The sequence below is a fragment of the Enhydra lutris genome, unplaced genomic scaffold (genome assembly GCF_002288905.1).
Source record: "Enhydra lutris kenyoni isolate GAN:26980312 unplaced genomic scaffold, ASM228890v2 scaffoldscaffold5, whole genome shotgun sequence".
NCBI classification, from domain to species: Eukaryota; Metazoa; Chordata; class Mammalia; order Carnivora; family Mustelidae; genus Enhydra; species Enhydra lutris.
The window spans coordinates 8,430,219-8,444,124 of record NW_019154089.1 but is presented as its reverse complement, the minus strand read 5'-3'; the positions used below and the strand labels follow the sequence as shown (position 1 = coordinate 8,444,124).

Genomic DNA, 13,906 nt, shown 5'->3' with positions numbered 1-13,906 from the left:
CTTTCAGCTACTTCACTATCAGTGTATAGAACTGTTACCAATTTCTGGGTATTAATTTTGTATCCTTAAACTTTATTGAGTTTATTTATTAGTTCTAATAGTTTTTTGGTAAAGTCTTTAGGGTCTTCTATCTATAGTATCATGTCATCTGCAAATGACAGTTTAACTTCTTCCTTACTGATATGGATGCCTCTTATTTCTTTTTCTTGTTTGATTGCTTTAGCTAGGATGTCTAACACTATGCTGTAGTAGCAGAAAAGTAGAACGAAAGGATATCCTTATCTTGTTCCTGATCTAGGAAAAGCTCTCAGTTTTTTATCATTAAGTATGATATCAACTGTGGCTTTTTTTCATAGATGGCCTTATTATGTTGAAGTGTGTTCCCTCTAAAACCACTTTGTGGGAAGTTTTTTTAACATGAATAGATGTAAAATTTTGTTAAATGCTTTTTCTGCATGTACTGAGATAATCATATGATGTGGTATATCATGTTGATTGATTTGCAAATACTGAACCATCCTTGCATCCCCATAATAAATCCCACTTGATAGCAGTGAATGATGTTTTTAATGTATTGTTGGATGTGGTTTGCTAGTATTTTACTGAGGATTTTTTGCAATTATGTTCATTCAGAATTTTGACCTATAACTATCTTTCTTTCTGTCTCCCTCTCTCCTTCCTTCCTTTCTTCCTCCTTCCTTCCTTCCTTGCTTCCTCCTTTCCGTGTGTGCATATTTGTCTGGTTTGTTATCATGGTAATACTGGCCTTGTGGAATGAATTTAGCAGCTTTCCTTCCTCTTCTATTTTTTTTTGGGAAAAGTTTGGGAAGAATAAGTATTAACTCTTTTTTAAATGCTGGGTAGAAGTCACCTGTGAATCCATCTGGTCCCAGACTTTTATGTTTTGGTAGTTTTTTAAGTACTGATTCAATTATGTTACTAGTAACTGGTCTGTTAAGATTTTCTACTTCTTCCTGATTCAGTTTGGAAGATTGTGTGTTACTAGTAATTCACCCATTTCTTCTATAGTGTCCAATTTTGGGAGATAATTTTTCATATTATTCTCTTATCATCTTTTATATTTCTAGAGTCAGTATTACTTCTCCTTCATTTCTGGTTGTATTTATTTGGGCGTTTCCTCTTTTTTTCTTGATGCATCTGGCTGAGGGGTTATCAATTTTGTTTCTTTTCAAAGAACAAGCTCCTGCATTCATTGATCTGTTCCATTGTTTTTTTGTTTTTGTTTTAGTCTCTATAACATTTATTTCTGCTCTGAACTTTATTTTTTCCTTCTTTCTACTCATCTTGGGCTTTGTTTGTTCTTTTTCTAGTTACTTTGGGATTAAAATTAGACAATTTATTTGAGCTTTTTCTTGTTTCTCCAGGTAGACCTCTACCACTTTATATTTCACTCTTAGAACTGTTTGTCTTAAAGGTTTGGAACCGTTATGTTTTCATTTTCTTGTGTCTCTATATAATTTTTGATTTCCCCTTTGATTTCTTTGTTGACTCACTGGTTGTTTTATATTATACTGTCTAGTCTCCACATGTTTTGGGGGTTTATTTCCCAGTTTTTTTCTTGTGAATCATATCTAGTTTTATATTGTTGTGGTCAGGAAAGACACCTAGTATGATTTCAACCTTCTTAAATTTACTAAGACTTGCTTTCTGGCTTAATATGCAATCTGTTCCCAAGAATATTCCATGAACACTTGAAAAGAATATATATATTCTCTTGTTTGGATGAAATGTTTTGTATGTATCTGTTATGTTCATCTGGTGTAATGTGTCATTCAAAGACACCATTTCCTTATTGATTTTCTGTCTGGATGATCTATCAATTGATTTAAATGGGTTGTTAAAGTCCCATAGTATTATTGTACTACTATCTTTATGTCCATTAACATATGCTTTATGTACTTAGGTGCTTCAATATTGGATATGTAAATATTTACTACTGTTATATTCTCTCACTGGATTTATCCCTTTATCATTATGTAATGCCTTTCTTTGTCTCTTGTTACAGTCTTTGTTTTAAAGATTATTTTGTCTGATTAAAGTGTTGCTGCCCTGGCCTTTTTTTATTTACATGTGCATGGTAAATGTTTTTCTATCCCTTCGTTTTCAGTCTGTATATGTCTTTAGGTCTGAGATGAGTCTTACAGGCAGCATATAGATTGGTTTTTTTCATTTAGTCCATTCTGTCACCCTATGTCTTTTGATTGGAGTCTTTAGGAAAAGGCTAATATACTTAATATCTAATGAACCTAGAGAGGGAGAGTAAAGATGAAAAATGGGGAAAAAGCATGAAAGGAAAATTCACACACACACACACACACACACACACACACAGAAAACAAAAATGGCTCTCAAACATATGAAAATGTTAAACTCACAGACAATAAAACACAGATTAAAATAACACTGAGATATCATTTCTCACCTATTAGGGTAGAAAAATTTAAAAATTTTAAAATATGACAATATATTTTGTTGGTGAGGATATGAGGAAACAAGCACTGTAATACTTTGCTGGTGGAAATGCAAACAGGTTTAATCTTTCTGGAGGAAAATTTGGCAATATTCGACAAAATATAAATCCACTTACCTTTTGACTCAGTCATCCTAATTCTGAGAATCTACCTTGAAGATATTCCATCAATAATATGAAAGATATATATAATAAATTTATTCATTAACACATTATTTGTAGTGGCAAAATATTGGGGGAAAAACCCCTGCACACCCTATTCATGAAAGAGCGGTTAAATAAACAAAAGTGCATCCATACAGTGGAGTATGTAGCTATCAAATAAAAATGAGGAAGATCTCTATAAGATCTGCAGTGATTTCTAGTACCTACTATTATGTGGATGGAAAAAAACAAAATAAAAAGTATATCTATATGTATGCTAAGCTCCATGCAAGAAAGAAGAAGATGTAAGAAAATACATACAAAAGAAATATAAGAAGGATAAACCATAAACTAAAGAGACTAGTTACTTATAATGGTTGGATGGGAAAGGTGTAGAAAGAAGAGGGGAATTGGATCAGAGTAGCAGGAAGGAGGAAGTGATATTTTCTGAGAATATACATATTTCTTACAGCTTTGACTCTCAGAACCACAACAATGTTTCACACACCTTCACATAGCCCCTTCTCTCTGAATAAAGAAACAAACAAACAACAAATAGGATGGGGAATGAAAAACTGAATCCAACACTAACAAATCAATCTAAGTATATTCCAAGTGAATACCAACTGTACTGCAAGGGGAAGGGAAGAAAAGAACTAACCTGTATATATAGCTTCGGAAAACATTATTTTAATTTGTAATAGTAATAACAAGAGTAATAGTAATAACAAACAGAACTGTACAAAAATGCTATAATCTATTTAGTTAGTGTGTTTCTCAAAGGGATCTGGGTTAACAATTCTGAAACTTCTTTATGTGTATACTAGAATTCTATGTATATGTAAATAAATAATGAAAGTATTGGACTTGGACACATAAAATAAATATTCATGACTTCATACTGACATAAACAACTGAATAAATAGTGGCAGAAAAGAGATAGTTCTTTTACAGTAGAACTCCAATTAGTAAATGTAGCAGCAAAGTGTGAAATGGAAAATCACCATTACATGAACACCAGAGTAATAAACATCACAAAATCCTCTGATGACTACTAATGCCAGTGAATGAAAACTTGAGGAGAAACAGAATTTACAGGGTCTCAAACTATCTTTTCTATATATTTGTTAACACAAAGGTAAACTAGTAACTTAACCATGCAGGAAACCACAGACACTATGTTAATCCAATGACGAAATTTAGTATCACCAGTAATAAAATATACTGACACCAAGAACTTCATACGATGTACTAAAAAGGGCGTAACATCATTTCTGCAGCATTCTTTTAAAAAATGAATAAATTCATTCCAATCATGAGGAGATATTAGACAAATTCCATTTGAGGGATGTTCTACAAAATACCTGATCAGAAATCTTCAAAGGTATCAAGACTATGAAAGACAAAGAAAGACGGAGAAACTGTCACAGACTATAGTAGATTAAAGAAGAAATAACAACCAGATGCAATGTTGGATCCTGAAACACAAGAAAAGAAACTGGTGGAAAAACTGGTGAAATGTGAATAACGTCTGTAGCTTCATTAGTAGTTTTATGCCATTGTTCATTTTCTGATTCTGATCATTGTACTAATGTTATATAAGACAGCATTAGGGAAAGCTGGGTGAAAGATATATAGGAACTCTCTGTACTATTTTTGCAACTTTTATGCAGTCTAAAGTTAGTTCAAAATAAGTTATAAAAAAGGAGATCCATATGTGCTTAAGCTACTACTAGTCAGATATTATTTGTAGCCAAAGGTAATCTTAATTGATGAATTTAGCTTATAAATAGTTTTTAAAAATTACTTTTTTTCCAACATAGATGAGGGGGTTTCCCCCGTGACATGAGAAAAAAGAATGTGAAAACTCACCTAAAATTGCAGAGAGGTTTGAAAACTGTGGTACCTTCTCTATTGCTACTGCTGTACTGGTATCCAGAAGAGTGGAATTTTTGCATGGTGTACGTTCTTCCAACTTGGGACATTCCCAATCTAAAACAGCAGGAGGAAATGGCACACAACTTTGAACAGCGTACAAATAGTAGGTTATCTCCCTGAGCCCCAACTTAGGTTCCCATACCAGCTTAGGTTCCCCATACCAAGCTGTGGTAATTAAATATTTTGAGTAAGACAGATAAAAAAGACAAGCCTTGATGGCATTAGGATAATAAATGATCTTTGGCCCATTTCAGTGCTATAACCTATTTTCTTTCATAGATTTGTGCCCCATAAAGATTATTGACCTAAGGGACAGATGGCATACACAGGAGGTTCCTCTTAATATTTTATGTGTAAATTATACCTAGGTCCCATTAAATATCATATCACTAAATAACATACTAGTATCACTTGATTTTAAGCTTTCCATTGAATTCCCGCTATGGAAGGATGAGGTTATTCTCTCTTATGTCCCTGTCCCCACCTTTCTCACAATTCCCACAATTCATTATATTGCATATGTAGTTAGATCAATATTTGGTGTAGACATTATGATGATAACCTGCTATAAAAATGTTATTTACTCTTGCGGTATACCATAACAACCATTTCTCCCCCCCACTCCCCAGAGTCAATAAGTCTTTTTCTTTTGATTTTCTCTGTATTTTTCATCGATTTAATCACAAACTCTTTCAAATTCTATAAACCCATTCTTTTTATCCCATTCTCTAGTGTTCTGAAGTTGCATAATGCTCTATCTTGGTGTTTTTTATCTATTGTGCTAGGTACACTGTGGCCCTTTTAACACAGAAATCATACTCTTTAGCTCTAGGAAATGCTCTTGAATTATAACATTTATAATTTTCTTCCCTGTGTTTCTTCCATTATCTTTGTCTATAACTCCTTTTATTTGATATTAGATTTTATATGCTCTTCCTCTGATTTTTTTCCCTCTAAACTGCAATCTTTTTTCTTTATTTTCCTCCTGACTCTTCTCTCCTCAACCCTAACTTCTAATCCTTCTACCAAGTTTTTCACTGTTACTGCATTTGTTATTGGAATATTGCTTTTTATAGCACCCTACTTTTATTTAATGGACACAATATACAGTTTATGTCAATTAGACTATTTTTTTAACATTTTTTTTCTCCTTGTGTTTCTATTTCTGCATGGTTCCTTTTCTTACTTTTTAATTTTTTGTTCTATTCTGGTAGAAACATTCAACATGAATCTTCCCTCTCAAATTTTTAAGTTTACAATAGAGTATTTTTAACTATATAGCACAGTGTTGTTGTTTAGGAGATCTCTAGAACCTATTCATCTTACTAAACTGACACTAATACCTGTTGAATAGCAACTTCCCATATCTATCTCATCCTAGGCTCTGGCAACCAACATTCTACTCTCTACTATGAATTTGACTATTTTAGATATCTCATGCAAAGAGAATGATACAGTACTTATCTTTCTGTGACTGATTTATTTCACTAAGTGTGACATTCTCAAAATTTATCCATGTTGTTGCATTTGGAAGTCTTTCCCTTTATTAAGGCTGAATACTATTTCATCATATGTATATACTTTGAGTAAAGAACCAGAAGTGGGTTGGTGGATTATATGGTAGTTCTATTTTTAATTTTTTGAGGAACCTCTGCACTGTTTTTCATAGCAGCTACACCATTTACAATCCCAACAACATCATACAGGGGTACTCATTTCTCCATATTCTTATCAACACTTGCTTTACTATTATTATTATTATCATCATCATCACTATCATCCTAACAGGTGTAAGGTGAGATCTCATTGTGGCTTTAATTAGCATACCCCTGAAAATTAGTGATGCTGAGCATCTTCTCATATACCTGTCGACCATCTGTTTGCTTGGTTTTAGTAATTTTTTTTTTAAAGAATTTATTTATTTATTTGACAGAGAGATCACAAGTAGTCAGAGAGGCAGGCAGAGAAAGAGAGGAGGAAGCAGGCTCTCTGCAGAGCAGAGCCTGATGTGGGAATTGATCCCAGGACTCTGAGATCATGACCTGAGTCGAAGGCAGAGGCTTAACCCACTGAGCCACCCAGGCGCCCTGGTTTTAGTAATTTTTTTAAAAGATTTTATTTATTTATTTGTCAGAGAAAAAGAACATAATTATGGGGAACCAGACTCCCCATGGAGCAAGGAGCATAGTGCAGGACTTGATTCTAGAACCCTGGGATCATGAGCTAGCCAAGGGCAGACACTTAACTGACTGAGCCATCCAGCCTTCACCTGTTGGCCATTCGTATGTCCCCTTTGGGGAAATGTCTATTCAAGTCCTTCATCCATTATGTAATTGGGTTATTTGTTGTTTTTTCCTACTGAGTTGCAGGAGTTTCTTACAGATTTAGATATCAATCTCATCAGATATGTAGTTTGCAAACATTTCTCCCTTTTTGTATGTTGTCTTTTTGTTCTGTTGTTTTCCTGTGTAGCTTCTTAGTTTTATGTAGTCCCACTTGACTATTTGAGGTTTTGTTGACCGTGCTTTTGGTGTCATATCTAAGAAATTACTGTCAAGATCAATATCATCTAGATTTACCCGTGTGTTTTCTTCTAGGAGTTTTATAGTTTCTGGTCTTATGTTTAAGTCTTTAGTGCATTTTGGGTTGGTTTTTCTACATGATGTAAGGTAATGGCCTGATTTCATCCTTTCATATGTGGAAGTCCTGTGTTCCAACATAATTTATTGAAGAGACTACTCTTTCCCCATTGTTTATTCTTGTCACTCTTCATTTAAAATCAAGAAGACTGTATAAGCATGGATTCATTTCTGGGCTCTCCATTCCATTAACCTATATGTCTATCTATTTGCCAGTACCATGTTTTTCAATTGCTGTAGTTTTGTAATACATTTTGAAATTAAAAAGTGTTGAATTTAGGAGTGCCTGGGTGGCTCAGTGGGTTAAAGCCTCTGCCTTCAGCTCAGGTCATGATCCCAGGGTCCTGGGATCGAGCCCCACATTGGGCTCTCTGCTTGGCAGGGAGTCTGCTTCCTCTTCTCTCTCTGTCTGACTCTCTGCCTACTTGTGATCTCTGTCAAATAAATAAATAAAATCTTTTTTTAAAAAAAGTGTTGAATTTATGTGTAGATGTTTTATTCATTATTTAAAGTGGAAGTAATGAAGTCTCCATTACCATGTAAATGTCCATTTATGCCTTTAGGTCTATCAGTGTTGATTATGTTAGGTACTCTGATGCTGAGTGCCTATTTATTTATTATCATATTATGTTCTGGATTAATTGACCCTTTTATCATTATATCATGTCTTTGTCTCTAGTGATAGTTTTTAATGTAAAGTCTGTTTTAGCTGATATAAGTAGAGCCACTCCTGCTCTCTTTTGGTTATCATTTGCACAGAATATCTTTTCCCATTGCTCCACTTTAAGACCATGTGTGTCCTGAAATGTAAAAAGAGTCTTTTGTAGACAGCATATAGTTGGACCTTGGTTTTTTTAACCCATTCACCCACTCTTTGTCTTTTGGTTGGGGAATTTAAACCATTTACATTTAAGATAATTACTGATTGGGAAAGACTGTTACTATTTTGTTAATTATCTTCTGTGTTTTAGTTCTTTTGCCCCTTTACCTCTCTTGCCATCTTCCTTCCTGTTTCATTGATTTTTTTTTCATACTGATATGCTTTTATTCCTTTCTATTTTTCTTTTGTGTACCTTCTTTTTAAAAAAAATATTTATTTATTTATTTGAGAGAAAGATAAAGTGAGCGTGAGGTGGGGAGGGGCAGAGAAAACAGACTCCATGCTCAGTGCAGAGCCCAATGTGGGGTTCGATCTCAAGACCTTGAGATCATGACCTGAGCTGAACCTGAGTCAGATGCTTAACCAACTGTGCCACCCAGGCACCCCAATATTTTGAGTATCTTCTATAGGTATTTTCTATGTGTTACCATGGTGCTTATATAAAATTTTGTTTTAACAATGTATTTTAAGCTTCTAGCAACTTCAATCATATACAAAATCTCCATTTTTAAAAAATTTTTTTAAAGATTTTATTTATTTATTTGAGAGAGAGAGAGAGAAAGTGAGAGAGCACAAGCAGGGGGAGTGGCAGAGGGAGCAGGAGAGGCAGGCTTCCTGCTGAGCAGGGAGCCTGACAAAGGGCTTGATCCCAGGACCCTGGGATCATGACCTGAGCTGAAGGCAGATGCTTTAGCTGACTGAGCCATCCAAGCACCCCAAAAAACTCTATATTTTTATTTCTCCCTTCATACACACTTTGTTACTGATGTTATAATTTATACCTTTTTATAGTGTGTATCTATTAACACATCTTATTATAGTTATTTTAATAACTTTAATAACTTTTATTATTATATATATCTTTTAACTTTTTAAAAAAGATTTATTTATTTATTTATTTATTTATTTATTTATTTATTTGACAGGCAGAGATCACAAGTAGGCAGAGAGGCAGGCAGAGAGAGAGGAAGCAGGCTCCCCGCTGAACAGAGCAGAGCCTGATGCAGGGCTCAATCCCAGGATCCTGGGATCACGACCTGAGCTGAAGGCAGAGACTTTAACCCACTGAGCCACCCAGGCGCCCCAACTTTTTTTTTTTTAAGGATTTTATTTATTCATTTGACAGAGAGAGACACAGGGAGAGAGGGAACACAAGCAGGGGGAGTAGGAGAGAGAGAAGCAGGCCTCCTGCTGCCCCCATGCCCCGGTAACCATCAGTTTGTTCTCTACCGTTAAGAGTTTGTTTCCTGGGCACCTGGTTGGATCAGTTGGTTGGACAACTTTCTTCAGCTCAGGTCATGATCCTGGAGTCCTGGGATGGAGTCCCACATCAGGCTCGCTGCTGGGCGGGGAATCTGCTTCTCCCTCTGACCACCACTCCCCTCTTGTCCTCTCTCTCTCTCATTCTCTCTCTCAAATAAATAAATAAAATCTTTTAAAAAAAGAAACAAGTTTGCTTCCTGGGGTACCTGAATGGCTCAGTTGATTAAGCATCTGCCTTCGGTTCAAGTCATGATTTCAGGGACCTGCAATCATGCCCTCATCAGGCTCCCTGCTCAGTGGGGAGCCTGCTTCTCCCTCTCCCCACTGCTTGTATTCTATCTCTCACTATCTCTCTCTCTCAAATAAAAAAATCTTATTTAAAAAATTTGTTTCTTGGTTTATCTCTCTTTTTTCCCCTTTGCTCTTTTTGTTTCTTAAATTCCACATATGAGTGACAGCATATGGTTTGTCTTTCTCTATTTTACTTAGCTTTATACTCTCTAGCTCTACCCATGTCTTTGCAAATGGCAAAGAATAAAAAATTATTTTTATAGCTGAATAATACTCCATGATAGTGTTGCTGGTTACAGTATTCTTGGTTGACAGTTTCTTTTCTTTCATCACTTTAACTGTATCTGTACAGTTTGGCCACCAATGTTTCTGCTGAGAAATCCATCAATAGTCTAATGTACATATCAAGCTGTTTTCTATTTTGCTTTTGTATTACTGCTTTTAAAATTCTTTGTCTTTCACTTCTGATAATTTGATTATGAGTTCCTGTGTGGATTTGTTTGATTTGCCTATTCTGAGATTCACTGGGCCTCCTAGGTCTGCACTTCCTTCCCCAGATTTGGGAATTTTGCAGCCATTATTTCTATAAATAAATTTTCTGGCATGTGCTCTTTTTCCCTTTTCTTCCTTCTACCTGCATTCTCTTTCTCCTCCCCTCCCCCCCCCCCCCGCTGCCTCCCTTTTCCCCCCTCTTCCTTCTCTTTCTTTTATCCCTCCCTTCTTTCTTTCCCTCCCTCATCTCTTCTCCCTCTGGGACCCCTATGAAGTATAAATTGCATGTTTCATTGTGTTCCATGAGTCTCTTAAGCTTTCCTCACACAATGTATTTGTTGTTAGTGGCCAAGAGTCATCTAGAATATATCAGGTCCCATCAGCACTCTGAGACAGATGAGACAGAAGCCATTCCCTTAGGCAGCATTCTGAAACAGTCACAAGAGTAGCCAATCCTTTGGGAAGCTCCCGGAAAATTTACATTTCACACACAGTTCAGTCCTTTTTTCCCTCCCCAGGGAGAAGCTGGGACCTGGTGGTTTCCTGCCAATTGTGTGGCAATGTGCTATGAGTGGGGATTATGGTGAGAGAGTGTCTTGAGTTTTCCTACTGGCTTTGATGTGGCTGATCTCATACATGCCTTGGGTATAAGAGTCCCTTGACTAGCTTCTAGATTTCTCACAAAAGGAATAAGTCCATGTATTACTGTTGAATTGGTGTGTCCATGGGGGAAGGAGGAGCCAGGGCTTCTTAATCCAACATTTTGCTGATATCATTTCCATATTTTCCTTTGTTCTGATCTCTATGTTTTATGTTAGAAACTTTCCTCAGAGGTCTGGTGATTCTTGGCTCTCTACTCATATTTAAGAGAGGGCTGTGAGAGGCTAACTGGGATTTCTGTGGCCTAGTTGGGGTTTGTCACAAGTTGACTTAATTTTAGGGTGTTCTTGTCAGCTTCACTGAAGGGCTACTGAGGTCAGTATCATTAGATATTTTCTTTAGGGTTGCTCAGATTTGTTAGGAAAGAATCTTCCATTCTCCTGCCTGAAATGTTCAAGTCTGGTTGCTAGTATTCTGGAAGCTGAACAGAAAAAGGGAATGTTGGGTTGGTGAGGGAACAGGCATTATGTGAGAAGGTACAACAATTCATAATGTACACTTCATTTAATTTCCTCTCTACTTCATTCTGTACAGTCTCTGAAACAGTTGGCTTTTTCTATGTAATAAATAACCCTCAAATCTCATTGACATAAAATGAAAGCATTTATTTCTTATTCCCATGTCTACAGATTGGTTCACCAGGTCTGCTTCAGATTACATTTCTGCTGATATGCTGGGGCAGCTCTCTGCAATCTACAGATTGCCTGGGACTGTTTTGTTCCATACCTCTCATTCTGGGGTCCCCACAGGAGAAGCTGAAGCTAATTAAGATATATTCTTCTCACAATGTTAAAAGTATAAGAGGACAAGTCCACCCATTTAGGCATATTTCAAAGATCTGCTTATGTTTCATTCACTGATATCCTACTGCCCAAAGCAAGTCATATTTCCATTGCTTTTCCAGAGCCAAAGAGGGAGAGTAGAGTAGAGTACACTCTACCCACTGCAAGGATATGGCAACAATGTGGATATATAATATTACTACAGGGGAATGAGTATTTGGGACCAACATTTCAAAATATCACAGATCCTTGTTTTTAACAGTGCTTAGTGTCCTATAGGCCAAAGTTCCTCTGTTTCAAAAAACCCCAAAGAATAAATCTCTAAGTTCCATTTGAGTAAGAAAGTAGTCACCACATCTTTCACATTTCAGACATACCTTTTTACAAGTACTGGTGCAGCCAAATTGTGAGCTTCTCTGGGATACTACAGATCAAACTGGCCTGTTTCGGGGGCATTCCCCTAATATCTTCATCCTTTTCTTGTCTGGTAGCTTTTAATGAATAGTCCTATGTGATCGAGCATGGAATGCAGTAGTGGACTGGGGAAGGAGGTTTAGTTGAGGAAGACAAGCATACCTTCTCAAGAGGAATATTACTTGTGAACAAAGGAACAATTTCTATATGGGTCAGCTTAAGGTTGAGAGTATTTTCTTACCTAAAGAATCTGATCCTCTGAAGAGTTCAGGCGATGAGAAACTGCTTAAACTCTCTCCAAAACTCTTGTGTTCTGTGCAAGAGTCTGTGAATGAATAGCTCAGAAGAGAACTAGAAATACCATGCTGCAAAGTTAGTCCTATAAAATAAACAAAGGAAAAGGGTAAAATGTTTCAATAGTAAATAGACTCAGAATCCTAGGAATTCATATTTGTAGAAACATATATGCAATTATATAGAGAGAATGTAAAATTACTTATACAAACAACTGAAAAGGCATACTGTTGCACACCACTTTAACTTCAATCTTAAAAAATAATTCTGGCTTTGATGTAGAGAAACCATTATAATCTTTTTCCATTGCTTTACCAAGTTTCATAATTTATTTTTTCCCTTCCTTCAGTTAAGTTGTGATTTTTTATTCCAAAATGCAAGTTTTACATATAAGTAACCCATAATTGTAAACTAACTAGCTGAGAAGGAAAAGTAACTCTAGTTATTCCATTTAAAAAACAATGAGCTTAAACAGACAAATAGATCAAAGGAATTCAACAGAAAGCCCAGAAATGACTTATACGAGCAACTGATTTTTTACCAAGATGCAAAGGCAATTCAGTGGAGAAAGGACACTGTTTTAAACAAATTATCTTGAAGGAACTGCGTACCTATATGCAAAAGCAAAACAAAACAAAAAACTTGCATTCATACCTTCCATCAGATAAAAAATGGGTCATTGACATAAATGTAAATCCTAAAAATACAAAGGTTCTAGAAAAAAAAAGCAGAGGAGAAAATCTTCAAGACACTGAGGTAGGCAAAGATTTCTTATAACACTAAGATTAACAATAACTATAGCAATGATCATTAAACTTCATAAATTTAAAACTTCTCTTTGAAAGAGACTGTTACAAGAAAAAGACAAGCCACAGATTGACAGAAAACAACTGCAAATAGATTGGAATCCAGAATATAAATAATTCTGAAGACTTAATAATAAGAAAACAAACCTTTCAATAAGGGGCAAAATATTTGAACAGAGAATCTTCCAGACTAAGAAGTCTTTAAAGTTATCCCTGTGAGAATGAACTACAGTGAAGAACTTTCACATAAATGAAAGGGAAAGAAATTAATACCAAAACTTAAGAAACAGGTTTAGTAAAAAAAGGGAAAATGTAGTCTTCTCTAGTCAGCATTTATTAAACACTTTCAACTGAAAAGATAGATGTTAACACTAAATAAAAACTGGCAGGGTGTTGGGAGGGTTAGGGATAAAAGGGGAGCATGACTCTCATAAATTTATTTTTCCTGCGGGGGCACTGAATTATAGCCCATCTCTCCTCATCCATTACCTACCTGAGACAACTAACTCTGTCCTTCCTACATTGACCTTACCACATCTTTCTCTTCCACTCCAACATCATCCTTAAAGTTGACAATTATTTCCAATCTGGCCCCCTCTTCTAACCACCACTCAACACTTAAATTGATTGACCCAATCTAATCTCTTCACCACATCAGATGTCATAGGTAGGTTGATCATCTTTTGCTTCTCTTACTCCAAGTGCCCCAGAGTATCTTGTCCCTGTCCTCGCTTCTTAGTCTTCTCACTCCGTCTTCATCCTTCCCTTCTCACATGTTGTTACATCTCTCTTGCCTTCCAGTTTTCAAAATT

At 35.8% G+C, this 13,906-nt stretch overlaps 1 protein-coding gene across 1 annotated transcript in view; it reads right to left on the bottom strand.

Annotated features, from left to right (window-relative positions):
* The window catches only part of LOC111141063 (meiotic kinetochore factor), an 84,228-nt gene that overhangs the window by 60,708 nt on the left and 9,614 nt on the right, over window positions 1-13,906 (bottom strand). Inside the window, 2 exon segments of the mRNA XM_022493392.1 lie at window positions 4,508-4,627; window positions 12,236-12,373. Coding sequence (XP_022349100.1) covers window positions 4,508-4,627; window positions 12,236-12,373 — 258 coding nt within the window.